The 15,767-nt window shown below is 43.4% G+C and overlaps 1 protein-coding gene across 2 annotated transcripts; it reads right to left on the bottom strand.

Annotated features, from left to right (window-relative positions):
- Positions 1-2,558: 2,558 nt before the first annotated feature.
- On the bottom strand, positions 2,559-12,334 carry AGR2 (anterior gradient 2, protein disulphide isomerase family member). 2 transcript variants are annotated; one of them, XM_052001484.1, is made up of 8 exons: positions 12,233-12,334; positions 8,268-8,408; positions 7,940-8,003; positions 7,107-7,159; positions 6,644-6,717; positions 4,792-4,855; positions 4,189-4,272; positions 2,559-2,854 (listed from the first exon to the last, which is right to left on the bottom strand). In XM_052001484.1, exons 2-8 carry the CDS (start codon positions 8,398-8,400, stop codon positions 2,805-2,807), a joined length of 522 nt encoding a protein of 173 aa, XP_051857444.1. In that variant the 5' UTR covers positions 8,401-8,408; positions 12,233-12,334; the 3' UTR covers positions 2,559-2,804. The 2 variants fall into 2 exon arrangements, with proteins under 2 accessions (XP_051857444.1, XP_051857446.1); XM_052001486.1 differs by lacking the exon at positions 12,233-12,334 and adding an exon at positions 12,023-12,046.
- Positions 12,335-15,767: the final 3,433 nt, after the last annotated feature.

Raw genomic sequence — 15,767 nt, forward strand, 5'->3', positions numbered from 1 at the left:
GATAGATAGACAGATGGATAGATAGACAGATAGATAGATAGATAGACAGATAGATGATAGATAAATGGACACATGGACTGGCAGACAGAATGATGGATAAACATATAGACAGATGAACAGGTAGATAGATAGACATTTAGATGGACAGGTGGATAGACTTATAGACAGATGAACAAGCAGATTGACAGATAAAATAGATGAGTTGATAGATATATAGATAGAGAAGCTTGAACTAGTCCATTCTAGCTCATCTTTCTGAGCGTGAGGGTGTTGACTCAAAGCCCCATCCTAAAATTCTCCGATTTGGTTACATCCGGACACTTTTGGTGAGGAGTGGCCAGAAAGCCCCATCTGATAGCAGAAAAAACCGAGACAACTTACGGGTTCCTGGCTTTGTTATCTCAGTACCCTTTCCTAAAATCTGGGCAGGAGATCTTTCATCCTGGTTTACTCATCCCCTTCGGAGAGAGGGGAATTTTCCCACTAACCCCTTTGCCTTGGAATTATCCTACTTTGGATGTTCTGAGGGATGCTTGGTCTAAGGGCCTTGGAATAGTCACCAAGGATTCCTGGCCTTCAGGAGAGGGTCAAGAGGCTGTTCGTGGGGAGCTTTGCAGAGGGCAGGAAGGAGGTGCCCTCCAAAAATAGCACATTGGGCTCTCTCAAGGGTCTCTCTGCAGATGTTCCCAATATTGGGCTCTGCTCTCCTCTCTTTCCTGTGCCTGCCCATCAGTGGCCAACACAACGTGTTATGTGAGGAAGAGGCTTTGGATACTTCTGGATACCATTTTCTTTGGTTCTTGCCGTATCAGGGTAGATTTCTTGCTGAACATCAAATAGAAAGAACATTGCATTTCAGGTCAAATTCAATCAGTCAACAAGCATTTCAAATTAAAAACGAATAATTAAGGTTGAAGCTAGAGAGGCTTTGTGAGGAAGCTTTTGTGGGCCCAGGGCTGGGGGCCATCCAGTTTATGTCATGGTGCTGCCTGCCCTTCCTGCTCCCCACCTGGTGACCTCAGCTACCCATCCTCTCTGAGCCTCAGTTTACTCATCTCTAGAAGAGGGAGTTTCCCAATGCATGTTCCAGCTCTCAATTTATTATCTTATCTGTATTTTTTCTTTTAACTATAAACTTGGTAACTATCAAAACTAATAAACATTTAAACACAGATACCAGAACTTTCTTTATTTTAACATGAAACCCAAAACTCCCATTACAAATCATCTATTTGGCTCTGGAAGGCCTTCAGCAGTCACCCAATCCAATCCCCCCATTTTATAGATAAAGAACTGAGGCCCTTAAGGGAGAAGTGACTTGTAGGTGGGATTTGAATCTAGAACCTCTTGAAGCTGCTTGGAGGTCTCCAATGATGGGGAATCCTTGCACCCAAAGGCAGCCCATTCCGCTTTGAGACAGCTCCAATTGTAGGAAGGTTTTGTATTATTTTGTTTTCTGACATCCGGCCTAGACGTGCTTCTCACCCACTATTCCTGATTCAGTCCCTTTGGGGCCAAACACGACAAATATAATCCCTCTTTTACACGAAAGCTCTTTAAATATTTGGGTCAGCCACAATGACCTCCTTAGCTTTCTTTTCACTAAGCTAAACATCCCTTCAACCAATACTTCTTAGCCCTGCATTTATTTCAGTTCTATTTTAGAAACCCCTCTCCAGACCCTCCCTCACTTATCAATATCTTTTCTAAAATGTGTGACTGAGGTCTGAAGACATATATAACTTAATGTGCTCTAACTGGGGCATGGGACAGAAGGCCCACCACCACCTTGTTCCTAGACAATGGGGATTCCTTGTGTAGCTTAATGATGCAATAAATAGCGTTGGACTTGGAGTAAGAAAAATTGGAGGTCAAATCCTTTTCAAACAGTAGATGGGAGGTCTTGGCAAGTCACTTGACTTTTCTGAACCTCAATTTCCTTATCTATCCAATGGGGAGGTAGAGAAATACATATCTCCCAGGATTGAAGTGAAGATCACATGCACTAATATAGCTAAAGCACTTTGGCAAATTAAAGAACCACAGAAATTTTCAATATTTTTCCTAAAACTTCCTTTTTGGATGCTCCATCATACTGTTGACCCAAATGTCCTTTATTCTATTCCTCCATATTCAAACATATGGTCCTGAGAGCTGAAATCCTATTTACATAAACAAGGTCACCAGGTCCGGTTTATATTTGGGTCCAACTTATCATTTTCTCTGCCTTTTGGGACCCATGATGCTTCAGTGGCTCTTGTGTTTTTACCGTGACCCATGTCTAAGTTGGCATAGCACTGTCAATGCATGTGATTTATCATTGTGGGAACTCCCACCCTGCCCATCACAAGCTGATGAGGATTTTATAGTTCTACAGAATTGTCCAGGATCACCCAAGTGGCCAGTACCAAAAGGAGTTTTTCAATTAAGGTTTGAGCATCTTCCATCCCAACATGCTCTTTTATATGAAGCAGGATTCATACTCAATGTGACCTGATTATGGGAGTAATCTATGCATTTCAAGTGAGAAATCAGCCTTTCAAGAATGACACCTTAAACACTCAAAAAAAAGAGAGATTTATTTAAAAAAATAATCATGGCTTACTGTTATAGAATATTCTTTCTTTTTTTTCCCCAACTAATGCATTTAACACCAAGAACAAAAAGCTGTAGCAACAGTGAGCCATCATCTAATTCTGTACATAGACCAGTTTTTCTGTTTCTCAACAAGAATCTGCCTGATCTCTTCAAAGCTCCAGAATTTAAGTCTGGACAGCAAGACAATAGAAGGGCAGATCTTTTCTTTACAATTCAGTCTTTAGTAACTTCAGGGCTTTCTTCATGTTGTCAAGCACTAAAGAGAAAAAGAGAAAAACAAGAGATGAAGGAGGGAGAAGGTGGCGATACTTAATAGCCAATAAAGAAATGCTGGTGTATTTGGAAAAATAAGGAAATTTTGTGGACTGCAGTGTCAAGGACTGGACTGAAAGAGAAAATACTTGATAAAGTCAGCTAAGGGGCAGAGTCACCAAAAATCCATTTGAATTGGTAAATTCTCTCTGGTTCTCTAATAACAAAACTTAGTTCCAATGGCAGAAAATGTTTCCGGCCAATTTAGAATTCATCTTTCCAATATGGTGACAAAGCCAAAATAAAACACTCAAAATGGGGACTGGGCACGTTAGAAAGAAATGGAAGTTGTTAGTGGGATTTTAATGAGTGTTCCTTGATGTCACTCACTGATAGACAGTCAGTCCCCATTATTTTTACTCTGTGGACATTTCAGGAGATAATCTGGTTTGGTGCCCCACAAATACTCATTGGATACAATCTTTCCCACTAGCCATGGAAGTTAGCCTGGATTGTTTTTGGAAGAAATCAGACTCATTTCTCTCAATCTATGTTCTTAGATGATATTTTCTCAGTGGAACATTTCACTTTGTGTCAGTTCATATAAAAACATACAAAATATGATTAGACAATGTTTTCCCCCAAAGTGTTATACTGGCATTTGAATGTCTCTTCAAGATCAAAAATACCATAATGCTCCATTTTACCTAAATGTAAAGAGACAGAGAAAATTTTACACTGATCAGGCCACAACAGAAAAAACTGAAGGGCAGGAAGGCTCAGGAGAAATGGCTTTGCCTTCTTTGATTTATCTGGAAATCTATTTACATGTCAGAGGAAGATGTGAGTAGGATTTCTTCACCATAGCTTTCTCATAACTCCCTTGTTTTTTTTGTTTTTTGTTTTTTGTTTTTATTTTGGTTTTGTTTTGTTTTGTTTTTAAGGTAAAGGTCCCAAAATATCTTTTAGAGAAAGCATAAGTTACCTATCAGGGGTTAACTAGCACAACAAATTTTCTAATCCTACATCAGGAAGTTCTCCGGAGCCAGGGCCTTCAAATTACAGCAGAGAGAAGTAAAGTTATAAATCTAAAGACAGTCTCCCTGGCTTTGGAGGACTTCTATTTTAGCCACAAAACTTGGTTTCTCCATAACAGTAAGTATTTTGGAAACATCTGAATAAGGAATCGGAGACTATAAGAGATCCAAGAGAATATTCTGTATCCTACAGCTCCTAAGGAAGGTCCCTCTCTATCCCCCCACAGTGTTTCCTAGCTTCTCCTTGCCCAGCTCCTGCTAGCTACATTGTCTCTCTTCCCTTCTCCTTTGTAATACATACGCAGTGGAGCATCAGCAGGTTCATAAGCGTAGAGTCGGTTGGAGTATCTGCCAGTAATGTCGGCTCTAACTGTCAAGGATGGGTCTGTAGAGGAAAACAAAAGCCCCATCAGTTCCCAAGAAGCCCCTGTTATGGGAAGAAGCCTAAACAACCACGGCCTATGAAAAGGACCATGACTGGGGAGATCATTCTGGATCAAACACTCTTCATCAGGGCTAGCCTTCCTCCTCTGGAAGGCGGATACTAGGACCAGTTAAGGAGAGTTGCCTGGAAGGGTTAACTGAAAGCTGCTACAGAGTCATTGGAAGCACTTAATTAGCATCTGGAGTTCTCTTCTGAGAATTGTGTCCAGTCTGTCTCCAATAGCTGCCCGGGGGGGGGGGGGAGATGGGGTTTCTGGGCTTGGTATGACTTTGTGCCCCTTAAACTCAAGGCTCACTTTTGTTAGTGAGAATAAGGGAAAGGGGAGGGGTTGGGAAGGATGAGCAACGTCACGTTTCTGGGCCACATTATTCTCCATCATCTGTGTTGTACTTATCCCAGGACTGAATATTTCAGCAAGGATGCAACGCCCAGAAGTGAAAAACAGGGTCCGGGACCTACCCACAAACATGATCCGAGGGACATATTGGCCATCAGGGGACAAGTGCTTGTCAGTGGTTTCATACTGTAAATGAAAAAAGGATAATTAGTGTTCTAGGTCACTTTCTCCCAATTAACGAGTGTTAAACATTACCAGATGCCTATTATGAGGCCGGTAGTACAGTAGTTTATGGCCTATGAACCATGAAATGCCATGCCATTCCCGTAAGCAGTGTACAGTCTAGCAAGAGAGGCTCGTGCCTGGAAAAGTTTGTGTTGTTTGTGTACAACTCCCCATATAATGGGCCTTAGTGTGCAGGATAGTCAAGCCAGCCAAGAGAAAGGGAGGAAACCTGCCATGGTAATTTCTAACTCGGGGAGTTTGGGCAAAATGCTCTAGGTTTCAATTTTCTCCTCTCTAAAATGATGGCATTAAATCTTCCAGTTCTAGATTTCTGATCCCTCACTTTCTTTTTTTTTTTCTTCTCTCCCTCTCCCTCCCTCTTCCCTCCTTCCTCCCTCCCTCCCTCCCTCCCTTCTTTCCTTCCTTCCTTCCTTCCTTCCTTCCTTCCTTCCTTCCTTCCTTCCTTCCTTCCTTCCTTCCTTCTTTCCTTCCTTCCTTCCTTCCTTCCTTTCTGTCTTCCTAGAAGTTATGTTAAAAATTGTTATGGATTTAGTGAATAAAAAAGTTTATTTTAAATGACTTTAAAAGTATAATGTAACAGGGAAAGATAATAGAGAAGGTAATTTCTATTACCCTCTCCCTATAATATATATATAATAGGATATAATTCCTAAACAATAGGAATTATATCTCATAAGTGATAGCATCATACCCAGAGAATCACCTCAGATAGAATTAGGTCAAAAACAAGTTCAAGTGAGAAGGTCACCAGGGCCCCTGTGGGACAGTGCAAGAGACCCAACAGGGAAAGGCCATTTCTTAGGGGAAGAGACAAGGGCTACAAGGGTTCTTCTCGACTGGGAAGTAGTTCAAAACTCATTAAGAATGTTTCCTTTTGTTGTTTCAGTAACATGGTGATAAGCCAGTGTTTGATATGGGTGGGTAGTTCCTAGATAACCTAATAAGGCTAACTAATTAGAACAGGTGATGTCATGGAAAGTCTGATATTTAACATATGAGAATATGTATTCCAATTACATACACACATACACATACACACAGATACAAATATATGGACATATAAACCTAAAAATATGCCCCCCAAAATCTTGAAGCCATTTTCAATTTGAATAATTTCAGATGTCTAAATACTATAAACTTACAAAAATGATTATTTGAAAGTTTAATTTACATTTCTCTCACTTGGGTTTGTTAGTTTTTAATACTAAAATGTTCATTTGAATAAGAGGGAGTGTCCTTTTAGTGTGTAAAACATTATGTGCCAGTGTCTGGATGACATTTTCTCAAACTGGGGCATCGGGAGAGATATTCCTTCCTGGTTACCTCAGTTGCCTGATCTCTCTCCATTAGACTTTTTTTTTTTTTTTAATGAAGTTCATGTTAAAATTTAGTGTAGTGATTACATAAAAACTTTTGGATGATCTTGAATGCCTATAATCCCAGATTTAATCCTTCATTTCTCTGAGAAAGATTCAAAAGAGCTCAAAAATGAATTGACGAGATGTTTAACACAAAACAGTAGTTAAGGATTTTAGTACCATCTATATTTTCAAAATGTAAATAATGAGCCTTTTAAGCACACACCCACATACACACAGAGTCCTGTTTCCAGCAGCCCATCTGAAGTGCCCGCAAGCCATTTAGGGAAATCAAAGATGGACTGGAAAAATCTGACAAATGCAAGATCTTACTGCCCATCAAAAGCAAAATCAAGGAAGTTTAACTTACAATTAAATTGAGAAGAACAAATTTGTCTGCCAGTTTCTGGATCTCATTACTTTCTGCAAACACTTTCTTCAAAGCTGCAATAAAAGGACTGATTTTTTAAGTTTCCAGAACCAGAGCTACATGTCTGTAGCCCAAACCCCTTTGTACACTTATGAGCAGTGACGACCAAATAAACTATGGAAAATTTCTGACTTATTCTTCTGGGGCTTTTGAGGTGGCCGGAATCTGAGACCGAATTAAGCCCTTCATTCATCAGTGTGGGAGCTAGGGGTCTCTGCCCGGGTTAAGCTGACCACTCAGCTCTTTCTACACAGCCCAGCTAAAGCAATAGCACAGCAGAGTCTACACTTGGCGTGGTTCATGCTCCGGGAGTTGCCAGAAACATATGGAAGGAAGCTTTGAAGTCACTTATAATTATTTTATAACAATGGCAGTTACCCCCCCTCCCCTTTATTGGCTATACCTTGACTGTGTGGGCATTCTTCCAAGTGGTGGATAATCATCAAGGGCTTGTTGCTAGAACAGAGAGAGGAAGGGGGAGAAAGAAGGAGGCGGGAGGAAGAGAGAGAGAAAAAGAGAGAGACAGAGACAGACACACAGAGACAGAGAGACAGAGACAGAGACAGACAGAGAGAGAGAAAGAGGGAAAGAACAAAGACAGAGAGACAAAGAGGGGGTGAAAGAGATAGTGATGGCCAGAGACAAACAAGACAAAGACAGAGGAAAGAGAGAAAGGAGAGAAGGAGAGAGAGACAGGGAGGGAAAGAAAGGGAGGAGGAAAGAGGATAGACAATTAGTTGCTATTCATTTTCCACAAATGTATTTTTAATCTAAAATATTCTTCAAAAATGGAGAGTGCTTTATGGAGAGATCAAGTGACACTAGATGGTGCTGGTGAGACTTTTTTTAAAGGACAAAAAAGGATCATGGTAGCTGTGAGGTAGCCAGCTCTCTGCTCCTTTCATATGAGTCAATCCATTTCCCACCCTGCTCCTCCTGCCCAGCTCCTAGCTGCCCCCTCCTCCTGAACGCCTTCTCCCCTGCCCTTCCTCCCCTTGGGACCTTCAGAGCTCAGCCTAATTGCTGCTTTCTCCAATAAGATTTTCCTTATTCTCCCCAGTGTCAGCAATGTCCCCTCCCCAGAATGGCGTGGGATTGACGGTTTGTGTACTTTTAATTGACTTCTCTGGGCACATGTTCCTCCCCTCAGTGGAACATAAGCTTAAGGAGGGCAGGGACTATTTCTGGTTCAGTCCCTGGCACACAGTAGGGCTCACAAAGGGCTTGGTTTTTTACCTGGTCTTCGCTTTGTATAGGGCTTCTTCGTATGTCTGTGTCCAGAAAAGTTTATCGCCCCAGCCTGGAGGGAGATTGAGAGAGAGTTAGCAGCCTGCTGGGAGGCCAGCCTGAAAGTCATGGGGCAGGGCTGGCGAAGCTTCGAGACAGATCTGGACATGTGAGGTTCAAGAAAGGGTTTGGTCTCTGCAAACAAAGCCCAGGAGGACCACATGACAAAATTCAGCTGCCGGGACATTGATGTCAGCACCTGCAAGGGAGGACCAATTGGAACCCAACGGGGCAGCAATGGCGATGGAAAGCTCCACGAAAACCTGAGAGTTCCTACCTCTAGAGAGGGTCTGGGGCAGCTTGGGATGAGTCTCTTCCTTCTTTGCCCCCGCCTTGGGTGTGATCTCTTTGGCCAGTGTGTGAGAGATGGCTACCAGGAGCAGGAAGGCGGACACTGAGATCTTCTCCATGGCTAATGCTGAGGATGAAGAAGAGGAAAGAAAGGTGACTGACCTTCCGAAATCTCAGATCGAGACCCAAAGAGGAGCACAAAGTGGGCTTTGGTGGCTCTCCTTTGCTGGTCGGCTCTGCTGAGAACATGGATTTTCTCCCGGTTAATGATCTCAGGCACTGAACTCTCTGGCCATAAGTGTCTTGACAGGATCCTCAGAGAATTTGTTTTCATTGAACTTTTTAAAATATGCCATTGATCCTGATCTATGATAATTGTCTAAAACCTCTGCCCTTCTGTTCTTCTTGATGCTGTGTGACCGTAGCAGTTTATTTTCCTCAGTTTCCCCATCTGTAATAATTCCCAAAGTAGCTATCTCATCAGGTGTTATGAGGAACGTGCTTCCCACAATTCCATTACAGGACTCTGTTGTCATGAGTTATCTCACCATTATTTTTATAATCAATGCTTCTATTTCCATAAGCACCAGCACTTCTTCCATGTCACCCCCACCTCTCATCCTTGTCATTAATATCCCCACTGGGATCCTTGTCCCCACCACTGTCATTCTCATAATCTTCTTCCTTCACTTTTTTCCTTTGTTTTTCATCCATCAGGGTTATGGATGCTAAGGAGATAGATGCTTTCATTTAGAGATGGCCCGCTCTATTACTTCCATCCTATTGAATGCAGAAACATGCTTTTTTAAAATCACCAAATATGTATAAACAGTCATACAGAAATCCAGACAAAACCATTCCCTATTCCAAGGAGCTGAAATTCTAGGAGAGGGACATAACATACACAGATAGGGAGAGAGCAGAAAAACAGTTGGGAATGAGAGAGGGAGAGAGACAGAAAGACAGAGACACATACAGAGAAAGTGAGAGAGAGAGACAGAGATACAGAGACAGAGAGAAAGAAAAGAGGGAGGGAAAAGGGAGAGAGAAGGACAGACAGGGGAGGCCTGAAGGATATGGCCCTTGAGCTGACCATCATAAATTCTGTTTCTATTCTGTGGTGCAATGACACAGACCAAAGGTTTCATCTGAAATGGTCAGATTTTCTGCTTCATAGGGCTGGCAGCAGTCCAGCTTTCTTAATTATAGTCTAGAACATTTCAGATTTTGTTTATAAGAAATGCTGGACTCCCTACTTACAGGGGTCCTCAAACTATGGCCCGTGGGCCAGATGCGGCAGCTGAGGACGTTTATCCCCCTCCCCCAGGGCTATGAGGTTTCTTTATATAAAGGCCCACAAAAAAAAGTTTTTGTTTTTACTATAGTCCAGGCCTCCAACAGTCTGAGGGACAGTGAACTGGCCCCCTAGTTAAAAAGTTTGAGGACCCCTGCTAGAATATCAGCAAACATCCATGAATAATCAGCTAAATGGTAAGGAAGGTAGCTAAGTGAATCTGTGAGGAATCAGGTACAGGTTGGGGTGGGGGGAGATCCTGCTGTTCTAGAAGCCTCAGAGATATAATAAAACCTTGATCTTGTATTGGTCCTTTAAAGTTTACTTTGCTCACATCAGTAAAACTTTAGTATCTGCTCTTGAATTGATTTTTCCAGGGAAGCTCTGATGGACAGAATCCTAGGTAATACAATCCACACTGTGAAGGATCCTCTTCTCCAATCAGATTTCGTATTTGGTTATATTTTGCCAAAGCGGCTGTCCAAAATATGGTTTGTTTTTGTATAGATAGTCTTTATGTGGTTTTATTTTTAAATAAAATGATACCAAATGCAAACTGACTCATAATCCCTCTCTGTTGGGGAAACAGTTGACCAGTTTCCTCCAAAAAGGGCACTTACTGCATCACAGGCAGTATTCGACTTTTTATTGATTTGTTAGTAAAGTTTCACAGCACGCACACACACACACACACACGCACACACACGTATGTGTGTACAAATGTATGTGTATGTATACACTTGCTAGTTGTGTGACCTTTTTTCTATTCTTTGCTGTAAGAGAGCAGGAGAGTGATCGAATTGGAAACGAAAACGTATAAAACAAATTCTCCATTTTCAAAAAAGAAAACAATGGTTCATTTAAGAAGCGTACAGGATTATCTGCGATCAGAAACTGAGCATGAGAGAGTTCTGCCAGCTGATGCTGCCCCAAGATTCAACCTCCACGTTTAGGACCCTCACAAGCTCTGCCCATCTGCCACCTTTGGGCAATTTTGCAATGACTTCTCCATGCATCTGAGCAAGTTCACAGCTGTGCCCCTGAACATTGGAAGCTTTGGGTGGGAAATGTTCTGTGTCCTTCAGAGATCAGAGTGGGCAGAGCTGGCCTTGAGCTCAGGCCCCTGCGCTTGATTTTTCACTATATCATTGCCCTTCTCCCTCCTAAAAGTGTCCCCTCCTACAGCAAAGCATAAAGAAAAGGGAGAAGGAAATGAAGAGCAAAACTTAGAAGCACATAATTGTCTCTGCTATGGCACCACCTTTGCCAAAAAAAGGGAGAAATACTGTTTTTCTGCCTCCTCTCTTCAGGGAGGGATCATTTTAAATCACAAACACCATAGATCTCTTATTCACTTACACAGGAAAGGAAAGCCGCGTTCTCCAGTTCCTGGGCTGAGGGAGACAGAGATGCTCAGAAATCTCTTTCCCTTCACCTCACCGAGATGCTCAAGGACCCTGAGTTCCACGAACTTTCTGGGGGCCTTGTGGGGGTAGAGTTGGGAAAGCGCTGATGCTGGAGGAAGACCAATGTTCAAATTTGGCTCCAGACACTTGCTAGCTATATGACTTATTCTGTTTGCCTCCATTTACTCAACTGGAAAATGGGGATAATAATAGCACCTTCCTCCCAGGGCTGTTGTGAGGCTCAAATAAGATAATAGTGCTTGGCCCAGAGTAGGCTCTCAGGAAATTCTTGCTCCCTCTCCCTCCCCTTTTCTGGAAGCTTCACTCAGAGAAGTGTGATGGATAAGCGCTGCTCTGTCCTAGGTTGTTGAGTCCCTTCAATCGAGTTGGACTCTTCATGAGCCCATTTGGAGCTCATCTCTCAGATGGAAAACTGAGGCAAAGAGGGATCACACACTCGTTAAGTATCTGGGCTTGGATTTGATTTTAGGAGGAGTCTTCCTGACTCCAGACCGGGCACTCTACCCACTGGGCCACCCAGCTGCCCCTGGTCAGGGACATAAATACAAAGCATGCTCTCTGATCTGATTTCTCTGGGCACACTTCCTCCTCCCAAGACACTTTCTGAGCTCTCCAACGCTGGGACCTGAAAGAAACAAGCTTGGCAAGCTTCCTGCAAGGGCATTCTTACGGCTGGCAACGCCTTCTGAAAACATTGCTGTGTATGGCCACGGGCACCTGTCGCTATGCACTCACGGCGCACACACCCCACGCAGGGATGCCCTCGGAGCAGCGGGATGCCCTCGCCCTCTTGGGAGTGGTCCTTGTGGAGCATTTCTGCTGAAGTGCCCCCGCTTGCCTCCTGCCCCCCTGTGCCAGGGGCTGACAAACGCCAGAGTCCAACAAGACTGTTGGCAGGAAACAGTGCACCCCCTAAATCGGGCACAGCTTGTGACCAGAACGGAAACCCCCAAGTTTTTATCAACACTGGCTTGGTATCAGATCAATGCATTTAAAAAGCAAAGGAGGAATGAGACTCACATGGAAACCTGTCTGGCCTCCAAGACTCCTCTGGACAACTAAGGATGTTTGGGTTCAATCAGGTGGAAAGAGTGACTGGGGGGCGTCCTTTGTGGCCCCCAGCCTCCCTGGAAGGTCCTGTGCAGAGCCTGGCTCTTAACCCCTCTCCCTTCTCCGAGGAGCCTCCCTTCCTGCGGGTGCCTCTGTCTCCCCCCAGGCCAGGACTCTTACCTGCTGCTCCTCCCACTCGCACTTGCCAGAAGAGCCAGGAACCTGTTCCAAAGTCCTGTGGCCAAGTGTGCTCAGAGTCTCTATTTATGCACCTGAGCCAGCCCATCCCACCCACCAGCCGGATTTACATAGGGCTGACTGGGAACCAACTCCTCGCGCCCCCAAATGGGGCCAGTGGCGCGCCCCCCTTACTGACCCACGCAGAGAACCTCGGCTGGCTCGGGCGTGTTTTGGGGTATCCGTCCGTGGGCATTTCCGGGGGGCTGGGGGGAGCTGGGCAGGTGCCAAGTCCAGGTAATCTTAAATCAGGTCCGTGCACTTGCCCGAAGGCTGATCTGTCCCTATGTGATTGGACAGACCCGGGGCCCGGCTGTGGCTGCAGTGGGCGGCTTATTCCCCCTTGGGCAGATTTCTTTTGTTATATTTTGAAAAAGGAGCCAGGGATCCTGAGGTTCTTGCTTTGCTGATGCAGCTTTGGGTGCGCAATCCCTGGACAAATAAACGGTTCCACCGTCCCAGACCGTTTCTCTGGCAGCAGAAACCTGTGAGCCGCACAGCCCGGAAAGCCCCAGCCCGAGGCTGGCCTGAGCCCTGGCGGTGCGCGCTGTCTGGAAGCGCTGCTTTCCACTAGCTTGGGGCCTGCTCACCAGCTTGTCCGTTTGTCCTTCCTGAACCTTGCTCCCGATTTTGCCCGTCACCCCCTTCTCTGCACCTACACAGCCCTGCCCCACTCAGCCTCCTTGTCATCTGGACCTCATTGTCCCCCCCTGTTTCCTGTATCCCTCCATAACCCTTCCTTCTCCCAATGGCCAAATTAAGATCCCAAAGCCACAGACCTGACCTGTCACCCACCCTTCCCCTTACTTATAAATCTCCCAGGGCTCCCTATTGCCTCCAGCATGAGACACATGATTTTTACCCAGGGCTTTTATAATCTCTCTTCCACATCCCTTTGGGGTCTTAATATAAAGACTGAAAACTGGATCTTCGAGGCACTTCTTTTTTGTCGTTCAGGCATATCTTACTCTTCATTGCCCAGAGATACTAGACTGCTTTGTCATTTCCTTTTCCAGCTCATCTTTCTTTCTTTCTTTCTTTCTTTCTTTCTTTCTTTCTTTCTTTCTTTCTTTCTTTCTTTCTTTCTTTCTTTCTTTCTTTCTTTCTTTCTTTCTTCTTTCTTTCTTTCTTTCTTTCTTCTTCCTTCCTTCCTTCCTTCCTTCCTTCCTTCCTTCCTTCCTTCCTTCCTTCCTTCCTTCCTTCCTTCCTTCGCCATTGGGGTTAAGTAACTTGCCTAGGGTCCCACAGCTAGGAAGTATTAAGTGTCTGAGATCAAATTTGAACGCAGGGCCTCCTGACTTCAGAGCTGGTGCTCTAACCACTGCACCACCTAGCTGCCCCACCAGCTCATTTTTCAAAGGAGGAAACTGAGGCTGACAGGGCAAAGCGAATTGCCCACCATCACACAGCTGGGAAGGCCATATCTGAACTCAGGAAAGCCCTTTCAGACTATGCTCCTTCACTTGTTCTCTGCTCTCCTTAAATCAGCAGCTAGGGATTGGCTGCATGTAACATCCCATATCCCAATGGCAGCGGCCCTTGCACTCTGGGATGCTGCTTCCCTTCTTCACTTTCTCTTCTAACTCTCACTTCCTTCAATTCCCATTCCAACACAATCTCCCATAGAGACTCTTCTAGATCTCCCCAATTGCTCTCTGTGACTGCATAATTCTGTGTTCAGATATCTACGTAAGGGTCACACATTGGCAGGAGTGCCAGGGAGCTCAGTGGATAGAGCATCGGCTCTGGAGTCAGGAAGTGTGGAGTTCAAATTCAGCCTCAGACCTCCTCATGATGTTCTGTGACTCTGGGCAAGTTGCTCAATCTGTTTGCCTCAGTTTCCTCATTTATAACATGAATGTAATTCTACTCCTAACCTCCCAGGGTTTATTGTGAACTACTATAAATGTTATGATTCTCAGAGAAATGTAAGATTTTATTTTACTTTTATTATTGATATTATCAATATATGAAACCATCCCTGAGTTCCTGCTATGAATCCTGCTTGGTCACCATACATAATTTTTATAATACATTATTGTAATCTTTAGCTTGTATTTTATTTAGGATTTTTGCATCCTTATTCATTAATGACATTGGTCTATAAATTTCTATATTTTTATCCATTTATTCTTCCTGGTTTAGGTATCAGTGTCTTATTTGTTTCCTAAGAGGAGTTTGGTAGGACCCCCTATCCTCCCACACACATTTCTTTGTCTATTTTTCTAAATAATTTGTTTGTTATTAGAATTGACTGATCTTTAAAAATGTGATAGAATTCCATTGTAAATCTGTCTGTTCTATTTCCTCTTTTACTAATCTAGGCAATTTATATTTTTGTAAATATTCTTCTATTTTACTTAAATTGTTAAATTTATTGGTGTATAATTGGCTAAAACTCCTTGTAATTGCTTTAATTATATTTTTCATTAATGGTATATTCACCATTTTCATTCTTAATACTACTGATTTAGTTTTCTTCTCTCTCCTTTTATTATATTTTAAAATTTAAAATCAGCCATTTATTTATCTATCCATTTATTTATTCATTTACTCATTCATTTGTTTATTTGTTTATTGCTGAGACAATTGGGGTTAAGTGACTTGCCCAGGGTCACATAGCTAACACACAGTGTTAAGTATTGAGATCAAATTTGTACTCAGGTCCTCCTGACTTCAGGGATGGTGCTCTATCTACTGCACCACCTAGCTTCCCCTTCTCTCTCTTTTTAAATGAAATTTACCACTGGTTTATCTATTTTGTTGGGTTTTTTCCCCATAAAATCTCTTTTTCTATTTATTAATTCAGTGCTGCTGCTGTTTTTTATCTTATTAATCTTGCCAGGTCAAAGTGTCTGAATTTGAACTCAAATGTTCCTCTCTCCAGGCAAAAAGAATCCCAGAGTGAAAGGTTATCTCTTGTTCAACTCAGAGAGATTTTCCTCATTTCTCCTCAGGATGCTCGTGGGAGTAAGGGATAGAGATGGGGCTTTTGCTGGTTAATTTCCAATTCTGTGTAAACGAACCTCCTCATGTCCTTGGATGGAGGCTTTTAATGAAAGCTTAAGCTGGTGGAGGGACAGGTGAGGGGCAGGTGAGAAAAGAGAAGGGAGCTCCACTTCAAGAGGACAAATGATTATAAATTTGATCTTCATCTGTTTTGTGGTAAAAACGAGCCTGTCACACAAGGGATGTTTCTAATCAAGCACCTTTTTATTATTAGTGATGTCCACAAATCTTTCCTTTAAGCAGAGAAGAGGCACAAAAGCCCCACCGATAAAACGCTCTCAGTCACAGAGGCTAAAGCTGGGAGCTCTCTCAGTGGCCGCGAAACCCAATCTATTCCCCAAAGGAGTCCCCGCCATGATTGTGCCTTTTGTGAGGATCTGATGGCAAAGATTGCCTGCAGTGGGCCCCACACTGAGAGCCTCCAGCCTCTCAGTTCCCAGGTACTATCACCTAGCCCACATCTCTCCGT

Source organism: Antechinus flavipes, chromosome 5, assembly GCF_016432865.1.
Source record: "Antechinus flavipes isolate AdamAnt ecotype Samford, QLD, Australia chromosome 5, AdamAnt_v2, whole genome shotgun sequence".
Lineage (NCBI taxonomy): Eukaryota > Metazoa > Chordata > Mammalia > Dasyuromorphia > Dasyuridae > Antechinus > Antechinus flavipes.

Excerpts from the sequence above, each read along its gene's own strand:
- AGR2 (XM_052001484.1), bottom strand. The coding sequence starts at position 8,400 with ATGGAGAAGATCTCAGTGTCCGCCTTCCTGCTCCTGGTAGCCATCTCT. Across the intron at positions 4,273-4,791 it reads CCCTCGGATCATGTTTGTGG|ACCCATCCTTGACAGTTAGA; the intron begins GTAGGTCCCGGA and ends TTTCCTCTACAG. Across the intron at positions 2,855-4,188 it reads ACCTGCTGATGCTCCACTGC|TGCTTGACAACATGAAGAAA; the intron begins GTATGTATTACA and ends TTTTCTCTTTAG.